This window comes from Mobula hypostoma, chromosome 14 (assembly GCF_963921235.1).
Source record: "Mobula hypostoma chromosome 14, sMobHyp1.1, whole genome shotgun sequence".
Classification (NCBI taxonomy): Eukaryota; Metazoa; Chordata; class Chondrichthyes; order Myliobatiformes; family Myliobatidae; genus Mobula; species Mobula hypostoma.
In genome coordinates this window covers 31,715,591-31,739,975 of record NC_086110.1, presented here as the reverse complement: position 1 = coordinate 31,739,975, position 24,385 = coordinate 31,715,591, and the positions used below count along the sequence as shown (strand labels likewise).

The 24,385-nt window shown below is 37.1% G+C and overlaps 1 protein-coding gene across 1 annotated transcript in view; it reads left to right on the top strand.

The window, feature by feature from the left end:
* The window catches only part of nkd1 (NKD inhibitor of WNT signaling pathway 1), a 98,002-nt gene extending 81,535 nt beyond the window's left edge, over positions 1-16,467 (top strand). The window contains exons 6-10 of the mRNA XM_063066892.1: positions 2,250-2,345; positions 6,881-7,028; positions 8,719-8,803; positions 11,013-11,143; positions 12,934-16,467. Coding sequence (XP_062922962.1) covers positions 2,250-2,345; positions 6,881-7,028; positions 8,719-8,803; positions 11,013-11,143; positions 12,934-13,523 — 1,050 coding nt within the window. The 3' untranslated portion in view covers positions 13,524-16,467. The remainder of the gene's footprint in view (positions 1-2,249; positions 2,346-6,880; positions 7,029-8,718; positions 8,804-11,012; positions 11,144-12,933) is intronic.
* Positions 16,468-24,385: the final 7,918 nt, after the last annotated feature.

The following is a 24,385-nucleotide window of genomic DNA, read 5'->3' as shown; positions in this document are numbered from 1 at the left end:
TCACAATTTCATTGTGGAGCTTCTGAGAATGATCATCACTGAGGCCACAGACTGGAATAACTGGGGTTATTGAGGCCACAGAATGGAATAACTGGGGTGATTGCCTCCCAGCTCAGTTCTTTGGAATGCTTGGACCTTGACGGTTGCAGGCTCAGATCTACATTGGAATAGGCTTTGGTCACTTATCCCCTCTGGTCTATTCCACATTCAGTGACTTGCTGTCAGTGATGTGAATGTGCCTTTGACTCATTTCCCTTAATCAATCCATTAAAGTCATATTAAAATGAATAATTGATTCAACGTCAGTTGCTGCTTTTCCTGATAATCTCTGAACCATTCAACTGTAGATATGTAGATAAGAAAAACAGTGATTTCCATTACTACGCTCCTTGAACTAAGTGCTTCATAGTAGTATTATTAAACAGAGTACCTGAGTCACATTTCTGGGCAGATAAACAAAAGTTTTAAGGTCATCATGAAAGAAAAAAAGCCAAAAGGTTCAGGAGAGGAAATTGCATGTCAAGATCTCAGCAGCTGAAAGTTTTACTGTGTGTGGTGAACAGATTAAGTTCAAGGTTTAGAATTTGAAAATGGTCCAGTCTTGGAATGTAATAGTGTTGGAGGAAATGGTACAGGTTTGGTGGGAATGCTGCCATGGTGGAATATTTTTTTTAAAAATGGACATTGCAATTATAGGTTAATAGGTATAGGCAATGGGTAAGTGAAGTGGTGTGAATCCAAACATGCATTTTAGATTACCCCATGTGAATACCGAGCATAAAGGGAAAGGTTGGTTGTAGTAATGAATGACCTGTTTCAGCTAGTTATCAGGCATAAAGTTGATGTTGATGGCCATGGGATAAATTTTGCTATGGGAGCTTAAAGTGACAGCTTTGGACATTCTAATTGTTTGTTGGGAAAATATCTGTCCCAACAATACTGAGTGTGAGGCAAGCTGCCAGGAATTTCGGATACAGTAAAGAGTCATGAGAGTTTATGGAAAGGTGTCATTGGCATACGTGTAGAAATAGATGTTGCATTTTAAGATAAAGCTGAAAGATGAGAAGTAGGAAAGGTCAATTATAGATTGTGGAGTAAGTCACAAGCAATAATTTTAGAAGCGGATTAAAACTATCGCAGCTGGTTCTCCATTTTAAATTGGGAACCTAGGAATGGAACAAGCGACAAGTTGTCAAATCCAGCCTGACAGTAGTGGGGAGGCAATAACATAATGTGCTGTGGTCAATTTTGTCAATGACCACAGGTAGTTTGAGGAAGATGTGCAGAGATAGATCGGTTTTGTTATAAAGCAAGATGTCATTTATATTTTCTTTCAGAGCCTTCTCAGTGATAAAATGAGATCAGAATTGGAGGTATTCAAACAAAAAATTTCAGATAAAGTGAGAGGTGATGACATTTCAGGAATGTTGCAGGGAAAAGTGACATATGTGACAGAGAAATGTCTGGTAAGGCTAGACATCATTCATTCTCTAACCAGCAGAAATAATTTCTCAACTACATCCATCAGCCATAAAATTAACATCATTTTTGGAAATTTCTCAAAAACCGAGATAATGGAGAACAGAGCTCTTTTGTAGTGGCCACTCTATCATGTCATAAACTCCCGTGTTTAGCAGTGGGAGATGAGTCTGGTCTAATCTGAAATAGTTCTGTTAATTTGTACATTATATAATTCCAGCAAAAATACAGTGAATTGAGAGTAGAAGTTTGTCAACAGTTACATAGCTTAATCATGTAATATAGCATATGTCAAATTTCATTCCACCTTAGTCACTTTTGGAAATGGAGAATACCACTATTTGAATGTGAAGACACCACTATATTACATGTGAATTTCTGGCACTTCAGTACACTGTATAAAATAACACGTGTTTCATTTTGATATTTGCATTACTTATATAAAATTGCTGAGTATGTGATACAGATTTTTGAATGGAATTAACCATATACTTTTCATTTCATAGATAAGCAGTAAATTTATTGTAAGTCAGTTATTGTTAATCAGGAATCAATGCATACATTGGTGAATGTGAATAATTATTTTTGATATTGCAATTTATTTGTATGAGATTATATCAACTCTAAAGGTATCTATTTGGCATTGATTCAAGTGAATTGTTAGGATAATACCTTCTCTCAAAGTTTCCAATTTGGTGACTATTGTAGTGCAGAATGTGTCAAGACTTTGTGCTGAAAGTCTCAAGTAGCCCTTGCATTGCATTTTACAGGAGTTGGAATGTGATGTATCCGTAGAAGATGACAACAGGCAGGAATGGACATTCACTCTGTATGACTTCGATAACAATGGGAAAGTCACCCGTGAGGTAATATAACCAAATAATAATCGGCTTTATATTTTGTTGCATTTCAAAAAGATATATTTAAATAATTGTTTGTCTTAAAACATTTCTGTTTCAATTGAATACGAATTGTAAAGTAGCATACTTCAATATAATTGAAACTTTTGACAACTATAAAATGCATCATGAGCAGATCATTGCAATGAGTGGTTGTTTGAATTACTAAGTACTCACGCAGAGACTTGTTTCGTTCAGGATAGATTGTTATTGGTTTATAGCCATAACAGATCATTGTGAATTCAATGCACAGAGTCATTTCTTGATAATCTAGGGGTATGTATGACTGCTGAGTGTATACTGATATACAGTTCCTAATAGATACTGAGTTTTAAATTTCTGTACATTATTTGGGGAATTAATTTTAAAAATCCACATTTTCCTCCTTTTGTGCTATTGCAGCTAAATCATGTTGCTTCATGAGGGAGGAAAGCCTCTGTTTGCCTATGTTTGCACATATTTATTTCATTTGAAAAGTTCTGGTGGAACTACATGTGTTGATATTTAGGTTAGAAATAATTATCACCATAACAATATTTCTGGTGAAATGGAGCAGAAATACCATCAAGCTTATCTTTTACAGGTCATAAAAACCCAGTAAAAATATCCCCAGATGATCATAGATTTATAATGCTTGGAAATAAATTAACTATGTAAAATAATAAAAGATTTCATATTTCACTGTAGTTATTGGGTCCAATCTGTTATATTGACATGGGCCAAATTGAATGTGACAGGACAGTTAGTCACTATCAGTCTACATTGTATGTAGCAACTTATCTCTGGCAACAGAGGAAGACTCTGGATATGCAGATGTTTTTTAGCTGGTTCTTTCAGCTCAGCTTCTCTTAAATATGTGAGACCACCTGCTGGAAGCAGAGGGAGCTCTTAGTAGGTTTCAGTAGACACTATAGTGAAGCTGTAGCTCTTAGCATGCTTAACTCAGATTGGAACCAAGAGCTCTACATAGGAGATGGCAAAATTAATTCATTAATATTTAAACAAGTAGGATGAAAGAATAATTTGCTCCATGTAATTAATCAGAAATGACTGAATAGCAGAGCAGACTTGATTGGCTTAATTCTGCTCCTTTGTCTTATCATCTTATAAGTAAGATCTTATTAATGTCCAATATTTTCTATTGAGCCACTAAAACCTTATTGATAATGTTTTATTATTTCTGAACAAATTTGTTGAATAGGTTCTTAAACTTGTTTAAAACTATTTGTGAGCTACATGCAGAATTACTGTTTGTGATTCAAATTTGCCATAACATGTAAAAGTAAATTTTATTTAAAAGGTGTCATGAAAACAGTCCTATATAACTTTTTTTGCTTTGCTTTTGTACTGATAGAAATTAATTTTAGTAAGGCGTCCATCTAGAAATCACAGTGTATGAAGAATTAAGATTTGTCATCACATTCCCATTTATGGTTAAGCATTCATTTACAGTTGCATTTGATCCAAAAGATTTATCTAAATTACAGCTTTTCTTTTAACGAATACATTATGCTCCCACATAATTGGAGATTTGTGACCTTATAATGAATGAGTGTATTGCAATTTTCTATAATGTGAATCTTTGACAAATATTGACAAAATATTTTGCATTTCTGTTCATTTAGTTTTCTTACAACATACGTTCAGTAAAAGTGAATCTTTTGGTAGTGATTTGTGAATTCCATAAGAATGAATTTCCATTACCTGGCCATAACACTAGGGTGCACTGTATTTAATTACGAAACAGATGTTAGAAGAATGAAGCTGTCAAAATTTATGTACTGGAAGAGTAATTAGGAATTAGTATCAATGCAGATTACTTGTAAATTATTGGTAATGCTAACCTTTGTCAGCTCCCAATAAAACCTATTTTTATCATTATTTGTGTTTATTAGAAAATAAATTAGCAAACATTATGGATTAAAAATTGCAGAGTAATCTCACTATTATTGTGCTTCACTCAAAGGCCCAGCTGATTGTTTTTTGGTCAACTGAGAGCTATTAATTATTTTCACAGGGATCTCAGTTAAAATAAATGGAAATTAAAATTACAAACTATATAAATTTCATGAAAAAAATTTTGCAGACTGCTGAAAGCGATTTAAAACTTTTTGTTGCTGGAATTGTCTGGTGATTTGTATGTGACGGCAGTGTAATTTGTAGTATAAATAAAAAGTTTGTAAACGAAGAATGTACTTAAACACAGAGGAAGTCTTGTTTGTATTTCTATTACATTAATAAATCAAGAGTTGATATTGTACTGACTATGCATTAAATTGTTCCAGCTAGGAAAGCCTTGCCCCTATCTCATTTGTAGAATGTTTTTATGGATAAAAATACTAAAAATTTTCTTTCTTGTGTTTTTGGATTATATAGATTATCGTAGAGGGATCAAATAATTATTCCACTAGTTTGGTTATGGTGCTACTTGCATTTAAAAAATATACTCCAATTCCAATTTTATGTTTACTATTCAGGGCCTGTGAAATATTTGCAGTACTTAAATCTAATTGCAGGTACAGTGGATTCCGGTTAATTGGGTCATTGGTTAATCAGGACGGCTGCTTATTTGGGATAAATTTTAGAAAACTAAAACTAATCAAGAAAACAGTTGGGATTCTCTTCATTTATTTTGGTCACTCTGCTACTTAATTGGGGGCAGGAGACTGTTGCCAAACAGTTTCCAACTAGCTTCATTTGCGTGCACTTGCACTTGACACTAACACCGTGCCTAGAGTGAACAGTTTTTAAATAGTGTCAGATGTGTGTTTGTGCTCAAAGCGCAGTGATTTTGTCAAGAAATAAGCTGTAAAGTATTCCAGAACTGCTGACGTGCCAGAAAATGAAACAATTTCACTACGCTAACTAACACGTTAGGAAATGCAAGGAATTTTAAGGTATCGACAATCATCTTGAATATTATAATGAAAATGAAGATTTGGAGAATGCAATTATCAAAAACATTGTATGAAGGCTGTCCATTATTTGCACTAGCTGTCTGTGCTGATTTTGTTCATATGCAGTCAATCAAAAGAACCTAGGAGCATACACAGGATCGACTTCTCCATCGATATTTATTAGAAAGTAGTACAGTTTTATAGATTTATAGTATTGGTAGTGTTCTAATTTGGTCTGTAGTTCATTGAAATACATAATTTGTCACAGTTAAATGGTAGTTTGTCTACTTCATACTTTTAAAACTATTTCTATGAAACCGGCTAATTGGTGCAGACGCTTCATTGGGCCAAAATGTTCTGGTATCCCAATTAACTGGAATCCACCGTATTTGAAAACAGATATGGGAATGAATAGCACTCGTGATAGAATTGTTCAAGAGGCCGTATTCCCTGCTCGCCGCAAGCATTCTGTGACAGATCTGGTGCTGCCAACCTTCTCACGATCAATCAATGTAATAAATATTTAGCCGCAGATCTTAATTTCTGCTTGAGGACAGAGGCACATATCATGGATTGCTAAATAGAAATTTTGGTTTTAATTTTGAAGAAAATTTTGGGTCCAGAACTGAGAGACCTGCAATCTCAAATCTTAAAACATACCATAAGGGAATGTTTCAGTGATTTTTCCAAAATCTATTTGTTACATCAAATCAAATCTTTGCCCCAGAATTTCTAAAGTCTTGTACTCCCTATCTCCTTGTTTTTATCCAGCTTTCCTTTTGTGTTTTCCCCATCCTTCACCATCTTTCCTCATTGTTTATAGTTCCACAGTTGAAAGCAGCCCCACATATTGCACACAAATTACTGTTGCATTGTGAATGGGGTTAGTCACTGCCAGTACATGACAGCGAATTCTGATCCTAGAGGAATTTATTTGGTAGTTCCTATATAGTAATGTTAAAATTGTTTTGAATGACTTTCTTGATTGTTCTTCAAACTGGTTTCTGATTTTGCAATATTTGTCAACCAGACAACTTTGTGCGCAAATTGATTGTCTGCTATCGTCCATCATCCATTACAGTGGGATAGCATTTACATTGTTGATATATTAATAGCCCAAACACAGCAGCTTTCCAGCATTTTGCACTGCAACTTTAGTGAAATGTTATTGGTAATAATATCTGCTTGCATGTGCTTTTAATGAAGTGGTTTGTGACCTTGAAATGAGTTGCACAGGATATGAGCATGGTGTGATCTTGCTCATAAAAGATTCTTCTCTGATTGACAATCTCCTTCCAAGTGGCCAATTTGAAAAGGAGTTGAAATACTGCTACGTAAAATAAGGAGATTGATTTCATCCAGTCATACTATATTGTCAGGTTTGACAATATTTGCATTCATAGTGTCCCAAATATTAAGCTATAACAAATGAAATCATCCATTTTTTTCCTCCTTGTACCAATTTTAACAAATACTTAAATATATTTTAGTCACACAAGCTACTGTGCATAAGAAAATATTTGAAAATTTATTATTTACCATACTGTAATTTGGGCAACCTTATTGCTAAGAATACTAAAGTGTTTTTGCTTAATACTTTTGCAGGATATCACTAGTCTTCTGCACACTATCTACGAAGTAGTAGATGCATCTGTGAACCACTCTGCAAGTAGCAGTAAAACACTGCGGGTAAAGCTGACTGTGACGCCTGATGCAAACCAGAAGAAGAAAGGCAATCAAGCATGCCAGGCCGGTAAGTGAAAGACTTTTATACCAGGCAAAATATTTGTAAGTGATGCAAACACGGAAATGTTGAAAGCAGTCAAAACATCAGGCAGCATCTGTGAAAAGAGTGATGAGTATTGTACAAAATCTTGAGGGAGATGGAGATGACAAATATGCACACTTTTTTCCAGCAAAAAGGGCATCACCAACAAGAGATTATGGGTTTAAGATGAGAGGGAAAGGAATTAAGAGGGAACTTTGGAGCAACTTCTTTACACAGTGGCTGGTATTTAGATGAAAGGAGCTGCCAGAGGAAGTGGTTGGGGCAGATACAATAAGAATATTTAAATGTCATTTGGACAGGTGCATAGATTGGAAAGGTTTAAAGGGATATAGGCCAAATGTTGGCAAATGAGATGAGTTTAGATGAGCATCTTGGTTAGTATAGACAAGTTGGGCCAAAGGGCCTGTTTCTGTGCTGTACTATTCTTACCTCTCTGTGACTCAGGATTAAAATTTCAGGTTGTAGATCCTTACTGGGTGTTTCCAATGTTTTCTGTTCTATTTCAAATTTCCAACACCTGATATATTTTGATATTCATTAATTATAACTGTTAATAGATAAAAAGATCTATCTTTTTGGTAAATCAAAATAAAATTACTTTAACTGGTAGTCAGAACATTGTGAAGATTGAGGTTTCTGCACTGAGGTTTGAAGTCCAACATACAGGGCTCTGATTTAACTCTGGTGCGCGTGTGTGTGCGCACGCGTGTGTCGGGGGGGGGAAACGACTGTGGATTGGGTGGGTGGAATGCACCGAAATGTTTGTTGCTTTGAATTTCCCGCATTGATGTTTAAAGAAGACATCTATTTGATCAATCAAAGCGGGAGATTGGAACATATACGATTAAATAAACTGGCTACAAAATTTCAAGGAATACTGATGGAATAGAAGGGAGGTTTCTTACTATGTCTGTCTGCAGCAAGCACAATACCATACTGTACTAATGAAGAACAGCATCATGCTCAAAATAAGGGAAAAGTGCTGAGAAGGAGATTTGTGTTATTCTTTTCAGGCATTAACGGTATTCCCTTTCCAGTAATTGGAAGTAGGGCTAATGTATTTCATTTGCAGAGAAACTTAAAGATTGTGGACATAGTGAACCCTTGATTATTTGGTAGTGCACAGGCACAGATGGAACGCATCCAACAGCACAAGGAAACGAGAGGAGAAGTTCAGGGAATTGTGGCTGATTTTTCTTTTTGAAGCTCATTAAGATTGGAAAATCACTTATGTTCTATTTCTTGGAATAAAAGCAAGAAACCTGACCTCTAGATTTATAGGCCTATCAACCTGGTCGGAAATGCATTGGAGTCTATCATAAGGAAAGCCATTTAAATGCACTTAATGAATAACAGCAATGACTTTGAACAGGAGGTCATTTTGTGCAAATCAAATTCCTTTGAAGGCATAACTGAGTTAGTTTAGAATATTTTTATACATGATATTTATTGATCTTACATGGCATATTGCAATATTCAGAGTAGATAAATAACTGGGACAAATTTATGACATGCCTCTAAGCCTTCATTCCATTTTAACATCAGTACTTACAATTTTAATTTTGAATTGTGTTGCTTGTGAGAATCTGTATAACTCAGAACTCCACCCCCCCACCCAAAAATTTAATGTACTCCCTTTTCTCCTCCTCCTCAGATGTTAGCAGCCCATGGCAAAAAGCTGATAATAAATGTGTGGAGGAATCAAAGAATACAGAGAAGAAAACTCGCACTCCTCTCAGGTAAACCAATGTTCTGAACCTTTAAAAAAATAAACAAGTGCCAATTAGATTCTTCCTGTGTGTTTAGTACCGATTTTTTTTTTAAGTTTCCTGTCCTTAAAACTATTAAAGGGATCAGTGATCCTTTTTCCACATCTTGCTGTAAGTCATCTAAGAATTACAAATGAGATCATGTAAAGGTACGTAATTGCAAAGACTCCCATTGTGGAGTGACCCAGGACACTCTGCATTACTTTAGAAGTGTAACCGGCTACTTCCCAGTAGGGAGATTGTTTACCATAAGACATAGGAGCAGAATTAGGCCATCTGGCCCTCGTGTCTGCTCCGCCATTTAATCATGGCTGATCCTCTTTTTTTCTCCTCCTCAACCCCAGTTCCCGGCCTTCTCCCCGTAACCTTTGATGCCATGTCCAATTAAGAATCTAGCAATTTCTGTCTTAAATACACCCAACAACCTGGCCTCCACAGCTCAACATGGCAATAAATTCCACAAGTTCACCACCCTTTGGCTAAAAAAGTTTATCTACATCTCTGTTTTGAAAGGTGCCCCTCTATCCTGAGGCTGTGCCCTTTTGTCCTAGACTCTCCCACCATGGGAAACATCTTTTCCACATCTACTCGGTCTAGGCCTTTCAACATTCGAAAGGTTTCAATGAGATCCCCCCTCATCTTTCTGAATTCCAGCGAGTACAGACCCAAAGCCATCAAGCTTTCCTCATATGTTAACCCTTTCATTCCTGGAATCAATATACATATCTTGATTTCCAGTTTTTAAAATACATTAAATGCTGTTCCTTACACGGTGCTCCTTTTGGAACAATGCTGGAGAAGATTGAGTATCTTGTTCTTGGAAGAACTGTCATTGGGCAGAGCCAGCATCATTAGGTGCACGCAAGCACAGTGCAGGCATGGGACTCCACCCTGGCAAATTCCAAACTTTTATCTTCTAAACTTTACACCCAGCTTCATTATATCCATCATTCTCTTTACCAATGTCCCACCACTCCCTACACGACTGGCCTTTCCTTATCCAGTCCTTTCCTTTCATGCTGAAAAGGTTCTTCCCACCCCACCCCCACCCCTCCATTAAACTAATAATTTTTACTCTCTTTCCAGTCTCCACTCTCGCTGCACTCCTATCTATCTGCCCAAAATCTTACCTGATCATTATCCACTCACCCACTGCTCATCTCGCTGGGGACCCAGTTCAGGTCAGTGACCCACACTCCAGACTCCAATCCTGGCCTTTGACCAGTATCTCTGGCCTACTACTTTGTTTATTCTATCCGAATGCAACTAAGTCTTGACCCATCACCCCCAGGTATCTATCATTGCCATGTCTCTCTCACCGCTGACAGCCTCAGTCTTGGGTAAGACCCAACAAAATGCTGGAGGAACTCAGCAGGCCAGGCAGCATCTATGGAAAAGAGTGCAATCTACATTTCGGGCCAAAACCCTTCGGCAGTACTGGAGAAAAAAAGCTGAGAAGTAGATTTAAAAGGTGGGGGGAGGGGAGAGAGAAGCACAAGGTGATAGGTGAAACCTGGAGGGGGCGGGGCGATGAAGTAAAGAGCTGGGAAGTTGATTGGCAAAAGGGACAGAAGGCCGTGAAAGAAAGAAAGGGAAAATGTGGGAGGAGCACCAGAGGGAGCCGATGGGTGGGCAAGGAGATAAGGTGAGAGAGGGAAAAGGGGATGGGAAATGGTGAAGCGGGGTTGGGGGAGCCACTGGAAGTTTGACAAATCGATGTTCATGCTATCAGATTGGAGGCTACCCAAATGGAATATAAGTTGTTGTTCCTCCAACCTAAGTGTGGCCTCATCACGACAGTGGAGGAGGCCATGCATGGACATATTGGAATGCGAAGTGGAATTAAAATGGGTGGCCACGGGAAGATCCCGCTTTTTTGGGTCTTAGGTGACACCTCTCCAGTCATGGGGAATGCAGCTGTCGTTCACTGTGGGCCTGGAAGATACAACAACTAGAGAGACGCCTGGTGTGGCCTGCAATGACTATATTGTCACTGAGGTTTCGCGGAAGATTATTCTGGAGCATTATATAGTTTTAAAGAGCATTACTTCTTCACAATTTAGCGGGAGCCTAAGATTAACTGGGTATGTTGGAGTTTGAAGTAGAATTTACCTAATACTGCATTTTGATTGAATGCAAAGGATTGTATTAATCATAAGTAACTTCCTCTTCTTCTCAGACGTCACAATAGTGACCAGCATCCTCAGCAGGATAGCTGCCATCAACACTGTGTTGATGAGAACACAGAAAGGAGAAACCACTATCTTGACTTGGCAGGGATAGAAAACTACACCTCAAAATTTGGACCAGGTATGTTGGGACAGTCTAGTCCTTGAATTACTTTTGCATGTACTAGTGTTGTCACTCTTTATTTGCTCTCCTAAAATTCTTATATCCAGTGGATTCTGGTTAATTGGGACCAGTACGTTTTGGCCCAAATAAGCAACTGCCCCAATTAGTAGAAATTTTATGGAAACAGTTAAAAAGGTATAAAAAAAGACAAACTGCTGTTTAACTGAGTAACAAATTATGGATTTAAGTAAAATACAGAACATATTATAGATCCTTATAGTTATCGTTGGAGGAATTCCTCCAGTGTATGCTGTTATATTCTTTTTGATTGACTGTAAATAAACAAAATCAGTGTAGACCTACTGTAGATACTGGACTATCTTCATACGGCGCTTTTGATGATTGCATTCTCCAAATCTTCATTTTCATTGCAACATTCAAAGTGATTGTTGATACTTCCAAATTCTTCATAGTTTCTAACTTATTGAAGTCGTAAAATCATCTCAATTTTCATTCCCAGCTGTTTTTGGCATTTCTAAGCCTCGATGCTTGAAACCGCAGTGAGAAAAACTGTTCTGAATTGTGTTACTGGTTATTTCTTGCCAACTATCAGTGACAAAAATCACCACATTTTGAACACAAACACATACAACTAACACTATATAAAAACTACTCGTTCTGAGTACAGTGTAAATTCTAACAGTGACACAAGTGCCCGGGACTGACACTAGTTAGAAACTGTACGGCAATAGTCTCACCCCAATAAAGTGGCATGGTATCCCAAATAACCTAAGGGAATCTGGCTATTTTCTCAATTAGTTTCTGTTCTTTAAAAGTTGTGCCAAATAATCAGTTGCCCTGATTATCCAATGACCTAATTAACTGGAATTAACTGTATTTGTATATCATCTAAACTCTGCAGCCTTGATGATAGAAGTTAGTTCCACAAGAAACATTAGGGTTAATATATGATAATTAAATAGAGAGTGAATATTTGGTATTTTCCTCAGGGTAGACCATTGGAGGTGAAGACTTCATTAAGTTTGGTGCCTGGTGGCAAAGCTACATGCATTCTTTGAAAGAGTAGTTTTTAATGTCAGCCAATAGAATTCATCAGCTGTTGTTGATTAGGGAAATGTCTATTCCATTTCAATCAAAGTCATTAATCATTCTGTGGCTGGTTTCTGTCACTAAATGAGCATCCATTTCCAACTCTGCTGCTTTTTTAGTGCAAGGGGGACAGAACGGCTTGAAATAAACTGCTGAGGACAGCTGTGAATGCAGAGAGAGTCCTGGAAAATCTGCAGCCCATGTTATCTCCCCATCTTCAGCCAGGTCTCCGTTTTACTCGTTCCCTCTCTGCATTTTTTCTCTCTTTCACCACCAAAGTCTCAGTGTTAAACCTGGAACCTTCCTAATTTATGTGACCCTTTTTTTTAAAGTGAATGTGATTAGTAACATTTATATAAGAAGTTGGTTAGTGACATTGAATATTTAGAGATGGGATATGGAAGCAAATCTCTGTTGCAGTTTGGATATTCTGCCAGGATGCATCAGACAAAAGAATATATTCTGTAAATTGCATGCTCCGTATTGTCAGCACTGGGAATTACAAAGAGCACCTCCATGAAAAGGATTTCAGAGAAATGCTCATCAGAGGGTTTGGAGTAAACCAGATGAAAAAAAAACTGAAAGCAGAACACACACAAAACAGGGAAAAAAAACATTTCAAAGTTGATTCAAGTTCAATACCAGTGATATAACAACTTTACTTGAGATACAGACTAATGCAAATGTTTATCTCGCAGGGTCACCTCCTGTGGCTTCTAGAAAAGAAAATCCTGTGAAGATTTCTCATCAAACCAGATCTCGCTCCCATGAACCTGAAGTCATGTACGGTCACCACAGGAGGTCTCAAACCATCGATCCAGGATACAGTCATCTTAGCCATTCTTCATACAACAGGATGATGGAATTACAGCAAAGACTACGCAATCAGGACATCGGCAAGCACTTAGTTAAATCTCCCAAAACTCTGGGCAAAGATACGCTGGTGGCAGGAGCAGCTGGGAAGGTTGGAAAGAACAAGATCTCGCAGAGCCCTTATATGCCAATGACCTCTACCCCTGTGGCCACAGGCACGAATATTCCATGTCTACCCATGCAACTCAGTCAGCAGCATCAACAGAACCATAAAAAACACAAGCAGAGGGCTAAAGATAGTCACCAAGTGTATAAAGCCTTCCAGTCTTCTTCTAGAGTGATAGAACAGGAACATGTGAGGGATTTGCCATCGTTCCTGCTGTATGAAGGGCATGTTGGTCGATTTGTTCAGAGACATGAACACCATCACCATCACGAACATCATCACCACTACCATCATTTCTACCAGACATGAGCAGAGCACGGCAGGGTATTCAACAGGAACTTAAAACCACAGCATCCAATTTGAAGAGGAGTTTTATGACTGGATTTTGTGACCACTGATCTATACAGTATTGTTAATGTTAATTATAAAATGAGCAGTGAAAGCTAATGACATGAAGTGAAACTAAAAGACTTCTGAACAGCTGGCTACCTCTAGTTTTAATTCAGATTTTATTTTCTTTAAACTATTAATTGAGTCACGGGGGGTTTTACTGTTCTGAATACATGTAACTTTTTCATGTTGTCCAGACTTTCTGTGATATATTTTCTGTATTAAGATTCACATTAACCACACTTGCCAACTCTTCAGTTAATATAGGTCTGTACTGTAAATTCTTCTTTCTTGGCTGAAATTTTTGTTGCAACCTTTTGAGAGGAAGCCTGAAGACGGGGAGATGAAGCACTGTTCGGTGTTCTGAGAAATTGGTTCCATTATTGATGCGACTTTTCTCAGTTTATCTGGTTGCTTACATTCAGTGATTTCTGAAATATTATTGATTGAATGTTTTTCAGCTGTGCTTTTGGAATACCCAAAACAATGGTGTATCGCCCAGATTAACCTTCTTTTATCTGTATATTTGCATTGAGTGAATTGAATAGCCAGTACTGTGGATGTAATTTCCAAACTTCCTCTGCCAATATGTTTACTTTAGTGCAGATCAGAGGTTTACCATCAAATTTTGGGTGGTGTAATTTATGTGTTTGACTTTGCTTAAAGTGCAAAGCGTAAGAGTTGCATACATATGCAAGTAAATCCCAATATTGTTCACAAACTCTGTCAGTCTGTTGCCATCAAATAGAAAAGCTTTAGTTAACTATAGTGGTAAACCCTGTATGATGTGACTGAGTAACACAGAAGGTTGGACACCCTTTATACATTTCAGAGAAGTTGGCAAGTATATACTCTATCTCAGGTGCATTTTCTCTTAAAACTGTGGTTTGAATATATATTTTTTGGAAACATTTGCCTGTTGGTGATGGTAGACTTCTTTGTGAAAGTCGGGACATAGTGTATCCATTACGATTTTTGAAGTTGTGTCTCTGAAAGTTATTGAAATAGCATTGGACTTGATCAGGGGAAGATATCCTACCCACAGTGGTGACTTGCTGAATTCTGTCATGAGTCAGATGTGATGAGTCTGTTGCACAAATGGAAGGAGGTCTGGAGTGAATGAGATATCCTGGTTATTCTATGGTTGGCGCTTTGAGCTCTACTACAAAGAAATTCTAAATCACTACATGCTGCTGCTAACGATTAAGTGTCCAGCCCTATTCACTCAGCAATAAATGTATCATTTCAAATGATAATTTTAAGTCTAGGAATAGGATAGTAATAAGCTTTGTTTGTTACCAGACAAGAAATGTAAGAGAAAAATCAGATTTGGTTTTTTATTTCAGTGAAAGTTTAGTTGATCTTACTCATGGTTTTGCATCTAAAATTTAAAATTGTCATGTATCTAACTATAATGAGAAGCAAATTGTAAAATCTATTGCATTAATTAATATAATCAAAGTTCTTTGCTTTTAAATCGTGTAATAAACTTTCACTACTGGAAGTTGGTGATATATTTCTATTGATTATTTAACATGGAGGGCTGGCTTTGTTGCCAACAGTTCAGGCAACAATTGTATACCGATTAACACATATTGAAGTATATGTCTTACCCAAAGTTTCAAATTTATCAAGAGGTACATTGCTGTGTGAATTGGACTTTATTTCACACCTGTGAAACATATAGGCATGAAAGACAAATGCCTTGAACAATTGTATCATTGCTCATGGACCATAGAAGAACATGTTTAAGATTGTATTGTTTTATTTACAACATCAATCTCGAAGAAAACGTTATATATGCTTTTTCAGATTCTTTTCAGATTTATGAAGAAATTAGAAGCCACAAAACTTGTTTCATTTATTTGGACTTAGACAGAGTTGAATCTTGTTAGGTATGTTAAGAGTGCTGCTTGTTTAGCAGTCCTTCCCTTCTAAATATACTTTGTATTTATGGAATATATATTGGACTGAAAAATCACACGTCTGCTAAGCATATTGGCTTTTTGTGTCCTAGTGTTTTAATTATTAGTAACTCTGTGTTATCAAAGTTTAATGCAATCATGACTCCATCATTAATATATCTTACACATTTGTGTACATTCCCAATGTATAATATTTTCTGACAGCCATGTATAAGAACAGTATTTAAATTTAAATCTGTATTGAGTACATATTGTACCACTCAGTTGTAAATCTACTTGTGTGACACAGTTCATAATGTTCCATTCTGAAAGCACGTTTTTGCAGTATCCTTAATTGAATATATCTTCCAGTATTTTGTATAGTATATATGGATGGTTTTGACTAAATGCTTTATTTATTTAATAGTAAAACTGTGCCAACAGAAACCCCTTTTCATTAAAGATAAACTAGTTAATTATATTAAAAAAATCTGTGTCCTTGAGACTAATTATTTTACGAAGTTCACAGTACCTCACTGTAGGAACTAATAGTTTCTGATTTGTTTCCCTGTGTTTTTGACAAATATGCAAATTCTCACTCACTGATATATTCTATGAACTTCATGTATCATTGCATGCACAGTCAGGTTTAGAAAGTTGAGTTATTCATCAAAGTAATAAAAAACTAGAAAACCTGTTGGGAGGGGATGTTAATTCAATTAAAAATAAGAACTGAGTATCCTTACTTATATTCCATGATTGTTACGATTTGGTGGATAGTTATTATATTCTAATGCTAGATGGCAAATTTAAAATATTTTAACTATCTCTTCACATAAGAAATAAACAGAACAACGTGTAAATATTATGGGATGAAATACTAAAGTTCTTTTGATTCCAAAGTACAGTCATTTGTTTCAATAGAATACCTAAAGTTATGTTCGGATTTTGTTTACAGGAATGTAATATGTAAAAATAAGTGGTAATAAAGTAAATTTTCCTTTACATCTTAGTGCATTAATGCTTAATAAAGTTGGGCTATCTGCTCATTTTAATACACCATGAGCTTTAATGTGGGGGGTCAGAAATTAATTATATGAGGGACAAGTTTTTCACACGGAGACTGGTGGTTATATGGAACAGAGGAGGTGATAGAAATAGAACATTTAAAACACATTTGGACAGGTACTTTGATAGGACAGGAGTAGAGGGGTCTACTGTAGGCCAAGTGCAGGTAAATGGGATTGACATTGATAGGCATCACATTGGCATGAACAATTGGGCAGAAGGGCCTGTACTACCCCATGCTTATGAGACTACTACAATCACAAGATTAAGAATTCAATACTTAAATATCAAGAGCACACATTAAAATATAAAACTTAAATACTCTTGTTAACAAATATTTCTAACCCCTGTTCCTGTGTCTGGGATGTTTTTTTTTGACTATTTTATCAAATGTTAATAACCTTCAGAAAGAATGGCTGCTGGGTTTACTGAGACTGAAAGCAAAACAAAAGGTAAATTACTATTATGTAGTACAAGAGGAAAAGAAAGACTTTTTTTGTCAATTCTTTATGTATTGAAAAGAACTGAAAATACATCTCAGTGCATTTCCCTATTATTGGTAGCATAACCAGCTAAAAGTTTACTAGTACATTTTGGACATCCGAGTAATTTGTATTGCATTTCTCTCACCAACAAATTACTGGGTAATAATGGAACTATCATCATCATCAGGTGCCATGCCCAGTTTGAGCTTTGACTGCCATGGCCCACACGCTCCTGTTTCGGGTCAAGTGGATCAATTCATTGGTATTCATTTCCAGTTCTCTGGTTGCTGTCTCCATCATCATTTGTCTTTGCCTTCCTCTTGTTTTCTTCCCTTCAATCTTTCCCATAATTGCTGTGTACTCTAACTCCTCTTTCCTAATCACATGCCCAATGAAGTTACGTTGCCTTTTCATGATTTTATACATTATTCCTCTTTTTGTGTTTGCTCTGTTCATGACATCCTCGTTAGATATTCGTTTCATCCATGATATTCTTTGCATCCTCCACATCTCTGCTGCTACAATTCGCTTCCTCATGTTACTAGATATTGTCCAATCTTCTGAGCCATATAACATAACTGGATAAACGTGTAAATGAAACTATGTTTTGTAAATAAATGAAGTAGGATCCAACTTACTTAACTATTATAAATATAGGTGGCTGGGCCATTTGTTATAAAACCCCTTTTGTCATTTATAGCTTCACCTTGTTACCCTTTAGCTTTTTTTTAAAAAAGGGGGGCTGAAACCTAATACATCCCCAGAACCTGAAGATTTATCTCAAGTTTAAATATGGTGGTTTTGGAGATGATGGTTGATTGTCCTGTACCAAAATTCCACAGTTTTAAAACAGTTTGGAAAGTAACACATTTATCCACGCCATTTTAAAAAAAAGAAAGTAGGGAGAAATGGGAAGAGAAGATGAGATGGCCTAACATTAGTGACTGAGGAGAAAAAAGTGCAATTTCATTATTTAGCAAATGGTTGCAGTGAGCTATAAAATAATAACGGAATTTGGTAAAGGCCAACAAGGATTAATGAAAGGAAAATCATGTTTGACAAATCCATCAGAGCTTTAAGTAGCAAGTAGAATAGATGAGGAAAATTACCTTTGGACAACACGCAAAAAACGCTGGAGGAGCTCAGGAGACCAGGCAGCATCTATGGAAAAAAGTACAGTCGACATTTCGGGCCAAAACTTCGGCCATAGATGCTGCCTGGCCTGCTGTGTTCCTCCAGCATTTTGTGTGTGTTGCTCAGATTTCCAGCACCTGCAGGTTTTCTCTTGTTTGTGATTTGAAAACCTTTGGACATGTGCTTTAGACTTTTAGAAGGCATTTAATTACATGCCACACAAACTGTTAACCATTTTGGAGATTATGACTTTGAGGACATTATAATAAAATGGGCAAAAGGTATCAGAAATAAATGGGTCTTTTTTTGTTTGAAGGTTGTAATTAGTAGAGGTGCTGCAGGGAACATTTTTGGGACACCCATTGTTCATAATCCATGTTAAGGATTTGCTTGGGGGCTCAAATGCATTATATCCACGTTTGTGTATGATTGGAGGCTGAGTGGAGTCGAGGAGGGTGCAGACAGGCTCGGGGAGGTGAGAACAGCTCACTGAGTGAGTGAGGACATGGTAGATGAAATAGAGTGGAAAATTTGTGATTCAACCTATTCTCAAAGTTCTAAGTAAATGTGTTTTCAAATGATGCGAATACCCCCATATAGTACCTTAGTATTGATTTTCTTGCAGGCATTCACAGTAGAACAAAGAAGTACAATAGAATCAATGACAAAGTACATACCAAGGAAGACCAACAACCAATATGCAAAAGAAGACAAACTGCGCAAATACACAAAAAAAAAGTAAATAAATAGTAGTGAGAACATGAATGGTAGAGTCCTTGAAAGTGAGTCCATAAGATACGGAATCTGTTCAGAGTTGAGCGGAGTGAAGCTATCCTTGCAAGTTCAGGAGCCTGATGATTGAAGGGTGAATCTGCCTCTTCCTAAGGGGAACAGCAAGAATAGAGCATAGTCTGGATGGTAGAGGTCTTTGGTGTTGGATGCTGCTTTCTTGTGGCAGATGCTCCTTGTAGTTGTGCTCGGTGGTCTGGTAATAAAAATAGAAAAACAATGTTTTTGAAAAAAGTGCTGATGTTCAGAGGGATTTGGGTGTTATCAAGGACTTGAGTCAAACTGCTTGGCATATTGTGGAAGGGATGGCCCTTTTAAGTAAGAAAGAATATGCTTGTGATCGAGAGTGTACAACGACATTTTCATGGATTTATCTTGTGAATGGCAGGGTTGTTATGAGAGGAAAAATTAATCACACTGTGCCTTTAGAATTCAAAAGAATGAGAGGTAATCTTACTGATCTCATATCCTGTTACTTTCTTAACATTACAAAATATCAGTCTTTCCTCTTCAGTAAGCACAAAAGCTGAGCCTCTGTAGCCTTTGACAAAGAATTACAAAGATTCATCATTGTCTGGGTATATACTGGAAAATATTAAAAGATCTGAGCAAACTACACTCACATTTGTTGTGCTTGGGAATAGTCTGTCAACAAGATGAACCAAAACCCAGCTGGTCTATTTGCACTGCATAGCCTGATTCAACGCCATCCTGTACCAAGACAATAATCATGTTAATTCCTCTTAACAGTCATTTGAAGTGAGACTTTACAAACAGTACAAAATCTGAGAAGGTGGAAGATTTTGTTTTGTCTACCTACTGTACATAGCACTAGAATCCTTTGAGAGTTACAGCTTGTCTGAAAATGATGTGGCCTTTAACCTAAACACCATAAAATGGAAGATCTATATTAACAGTGATTTAAAGATTTGTAGCATTTGGATCTACTGCTTAACTTCCATAGATAAGAAAAGGTAATCAAATTTCATCACTTATTCCTCCTGCAAAAATTCCCATTTTATGCAGTAAATCTATTTATGAAGTGTTGAAATGAGCACTTTCCTGCTAAATGCATTTTTTAAAAAGATTTGATAAGCCTTATGTTCTAAAGCTCTTGATGGGGACCTGAGAAGGGCAGAGAACGCTGAGGGCTAGATCTTTCCTCAGTATGACTCTTCAGCGAATATTTTGGTATGGTCCATGAATCCATGAATACTATCTCATTATTATTTGTTGCACAGTTTATTTATTTCTGCAATTTATAGATTGTCTTTTCACTGAACTGCTGCTGCAAAACAATAAATTTCATATCATATACCAGTGATCATAAACCTCATTCTGATTCAAGAGCAAACAGGAACTCGCTTTCTGGAAGAATATTCACTGCTGGACTTTCTGGCAATGGCGGAGGCTCACCAACACTTAATGGGTTGTTAATGGTCAGCATGGACTTAATGAATTGCTTCTCCTTGATAGATCACAGATTGGTCCCAAATGATTCTCCATCCCTTCACCTCAGTTCTGTGATGATTCCAATAAGTAGAAGGAACTCTGCTTTCTTTTATCACTAATAAACCATTTGCCAAAGACCTCGTCTGCTGATTATAAATGAAGGAATCACTTCCCAGCTTTCGTGAAGTCAGACAGAATTATTTAGCGATCACCTAATAAATCTAGGGCGATGTGAATTCTCTATGCGTTAAGTTTGAAAAGGACTAAGCTATATTGGAAACAAGTCTTGAACCTAAAAATAGCTAATCATGAGGAGTAAATTATATGAAGCTGATTGGGAAAGGTTTGTTCATAGATTCAAAACAATAATTCTCCATGCAATGTATATTTATTCCCAACCAACAGAGAGAGAAAAAAATATATAAATGCATGCACGGCTAATGAAGGAAGTTAAGAAAAGTATCAAATTAATAACAGGAAAAATATAACGTTCCCAAAGAAGAGGAGCAATCTTGTGACTAGAAAAAATTTAGGAAGTGGTAAGAAATTAATTAACAGGTTGAAAAAAAAAGGAATTGACAGAATATGAAAGCAAATTAACAAGAAGTATATAAGATGAATGGAAGAGCTTTGATAATGGTGTAAAAATGAGTAGCAAATTTAAATGTGAGAGTTGAAGAATCAATGACAGGAGATATTATTGGGAAATAAGGAATGGCTGAGTTATTCAACAAATACCTTTTCCACTACCGAGGATACAATGAATGTAACGGTGAAAGAAAGGGACTGCACTTAAAATAAGTAACTTCGCCGTGGTAACGAATGTCATTGAATAGTAAATAATTTCACCATAGTAATGAATGTTACCAGAAAGAAAATATTTGAAGATTTAAGGGGACTAAAACAAGAGTTGTTGTCAAGAAAATAGACATATTAATAACGATCCTCCAAAATGTCCTCGATTCTGGCACAGTTCCAACGGACTTGAAAGAAGATATGGTTTCCCTTCTATTTTAGAAAAGGAGGAGAGCAAAGAGGGGAAACTATAGACATGTTAGTCTGACATTGACAAAATGCTGAATTCCAACAATTTTTTTTAGTCACACAGAATCAAAGGATAATAATTTGGGTGCAATGTGTATTTGAGATACAAGTCATCTAGGATCATTTTGAATGACAGGGAGTGTCAATTAACTTTGCCTTATTTCTGCTTCTCTTCTTTACCTTCAATTCTTCTTAGAGTTTTGAAACCAAGCAGACTGAAAATTAGAAACACAAGATATTCTGCAGATGCTGGAAATTCAGAGCAACATACTGAGTTCTTCCAAGATTTTGAAATTAGAATGTGATCAGCCAAGGTCAACATTGTGCTATATGAGGAAAACTATTTGACAAATCTAATAAAAGTTTTTTGAAGATGTAACTAGCAGATTAGATAAACAGAAGTGACTGTCTCAAACTGTTGCCGTTGTTACCATTGCCATCAAGGTGGAGGTAAGTTTCCTAACTTGACTCAAGCTCCATTTTTTTTCTTCAAATGGCATTCATTCCCTATATCTCCAACACTAAAATGCAATGCATATCTGTATTTTGTGGATGTTCTGCCAGGTGACATCTTTGTGATTTAATTGATGAGCAAGTTTGTTATTGAATTATTAACCACATGGAAAGTCGATAGTTGCTAAGATGGGAAAAGAGATATTAGTGTGACTTGCTCAGAAACCTGGAATTTTTTTATACCATTATCAAAGCTCTTCCATTCGTCTATAATTATTTCTCTATCATGGCACTATGATCACTAGATGCAATGTGTTCCCTTACACAAACTTTTGTCACCTACCCACTGTCATTCCTGTTTGGAGATCCAGTATTGCACTCTCTAATTGGGACTTCTACGTACTGATTAAGGAAACTTGACTGAACTCATTTGACAAACTCTATCCTAGCCAGCCTTCTTAGAGTATGAGAGTCCCAGTTAATTTGTGGAAAGTTAAAATCACCTATATCCCAACCTTATGCTTTTTGCAGCAGTCTGCGATCTCTTTACAAATTTGCTCCTCTAAATCCTGCAGACTGTTGGTTGGTCTATAATATAACCCCATTAATGTAGTCATACCTTTCTTATTCCTTAGCTCCTACCATATAGCCTCAATAGACAAGTTCTGCAGTCTGTCCTGTCTCCGCATTACCATGACATTTTGCTTAACTAGTAATGCCACCCCTCTTTGTTTAATTCCTCCCGCTCTGACACTTCTAAAACAACAGAACCCTGGAACATTGAACTGCCAGTCCTGCCCATCCTCAGACCAAGTCTCACCATGCCCTTAGCTCATCCACCTTTCTTACAATACTCCTTGCATTGAAGGATACACAAGTCAGAATATTAGTTGCACCATGCTCAACTTTTTGATTGTCGACTTTGTATGTAGGCTTAGCAATATCTTTCTCCACTTCCAGTCCACTATCTGCTCTGTCACTCTGCTTCCCACCCCCCTACAATTCTAGTTTAACCCCACCCCATGCAGAACTCACAAACCTTTCTACAAGGATATCCGTCTCCCTCCAGTTCAGGTGCAAACCGTCCCTTCTGTATTGGTCTCACCTTCCCTGGAAGAGAGCCCAATGATGCAAAAATCTGAAGCCAACCATTCTGTACCAACTCCTTAAGCACATTTTAAACTGTACGATCTTCCTATTTCTGACCTCACTAGCACATGGCACCAGTAGCAATCCTGAGAGCGAAACCTTGGAGGTCGTCTCCTTTAACCTAGTCCCTGAATTCACTTTGCATGATCTCATCACCCTTCCTACCCATGCCATTTTGACATTTGTACCGACATAGACCATGGCCCTGGCTGCTTACTCCCCACCCCAACGAAAGAGTGTTGTGGGTTCGGTCCAAGTTGCCCCTGAGCCTGGCATCTGCAAGGCAACATACCATCCATAGAATCTCCTCTCTGTTTCCCTGGCTACAGCTCTCCCCTTCTCCCTTCTTCCCTTCTGAGCTGAGCATCCAGACTCAATGCCAGTGACCTGACTCTGCTAGGTCATAGCTCTGCATCAGTATCCAAAGCTAACATATTGGCAAAAGAACTGTGAGGAAAGGGTTTCCAAAACACTTTCAGAAGCTGTATTAACATACAACACACTTGTGTGATAGAATACTTGCTGTTTTCTTGCTTGCCAATTTTCATAGGCCACAGGGCATTTTATTTATAATGGTAGCAAAGCAGAATTCCCAAGTGAAGTGTGGCCATGCTTGCATATTCAGAAGTTGTTGAGCATATCCTTCAGGGTGTATATTGTAATTCTGTGATGCAACATTAATGTCACAGTGGTCTTATTCAAAACAATGGTGTTAGATTATGTAACATATAGAGTAATCTTGCTACGCTAATCAAGCAAAGCCTGACAAATTTTGTCCTTGCTGGCTTCAAGATAAAGGCCACAAATCAGAATCAGAATCAGGTTTATTATCACTGGCAGGTGATGTGACATTTGCTAACTTAGCAGGAGCAGTTCAATGCAATACGTAATATAGAATAGAAAAAAAAATAATAAATAGGTAAATCAGATACTGCATAGATATATTGAATAGATTAAAAACATGCAAAAATCAGAAATACTGTATATTTAAAAAAATGAGGTAGTGTCCATGGGTTCAATGTCCATTTAGGAATCAGATAGCAGAGATGAAGGAGCTGCACCTGAATCACTGAGTGTGTGCCTTCAGGCTTCTGTACCTCCTACCTGATGGTAACAGTGAGAAAAGGGCATGCCCTGGGTGCTGGAGATCCTTAATAATAGACACTGCCTTTCTGAGACTCTGCTCCCTAAAGATGTCCTGGGTACTTTTTAGGCTGGTACCCAAGATGAAGCTGACTAGGTTTACAACCTTCTGCAGCTTCTTTCGGTCCTGTGCAGTAGCCCCTCCATACCAGACAGTGAT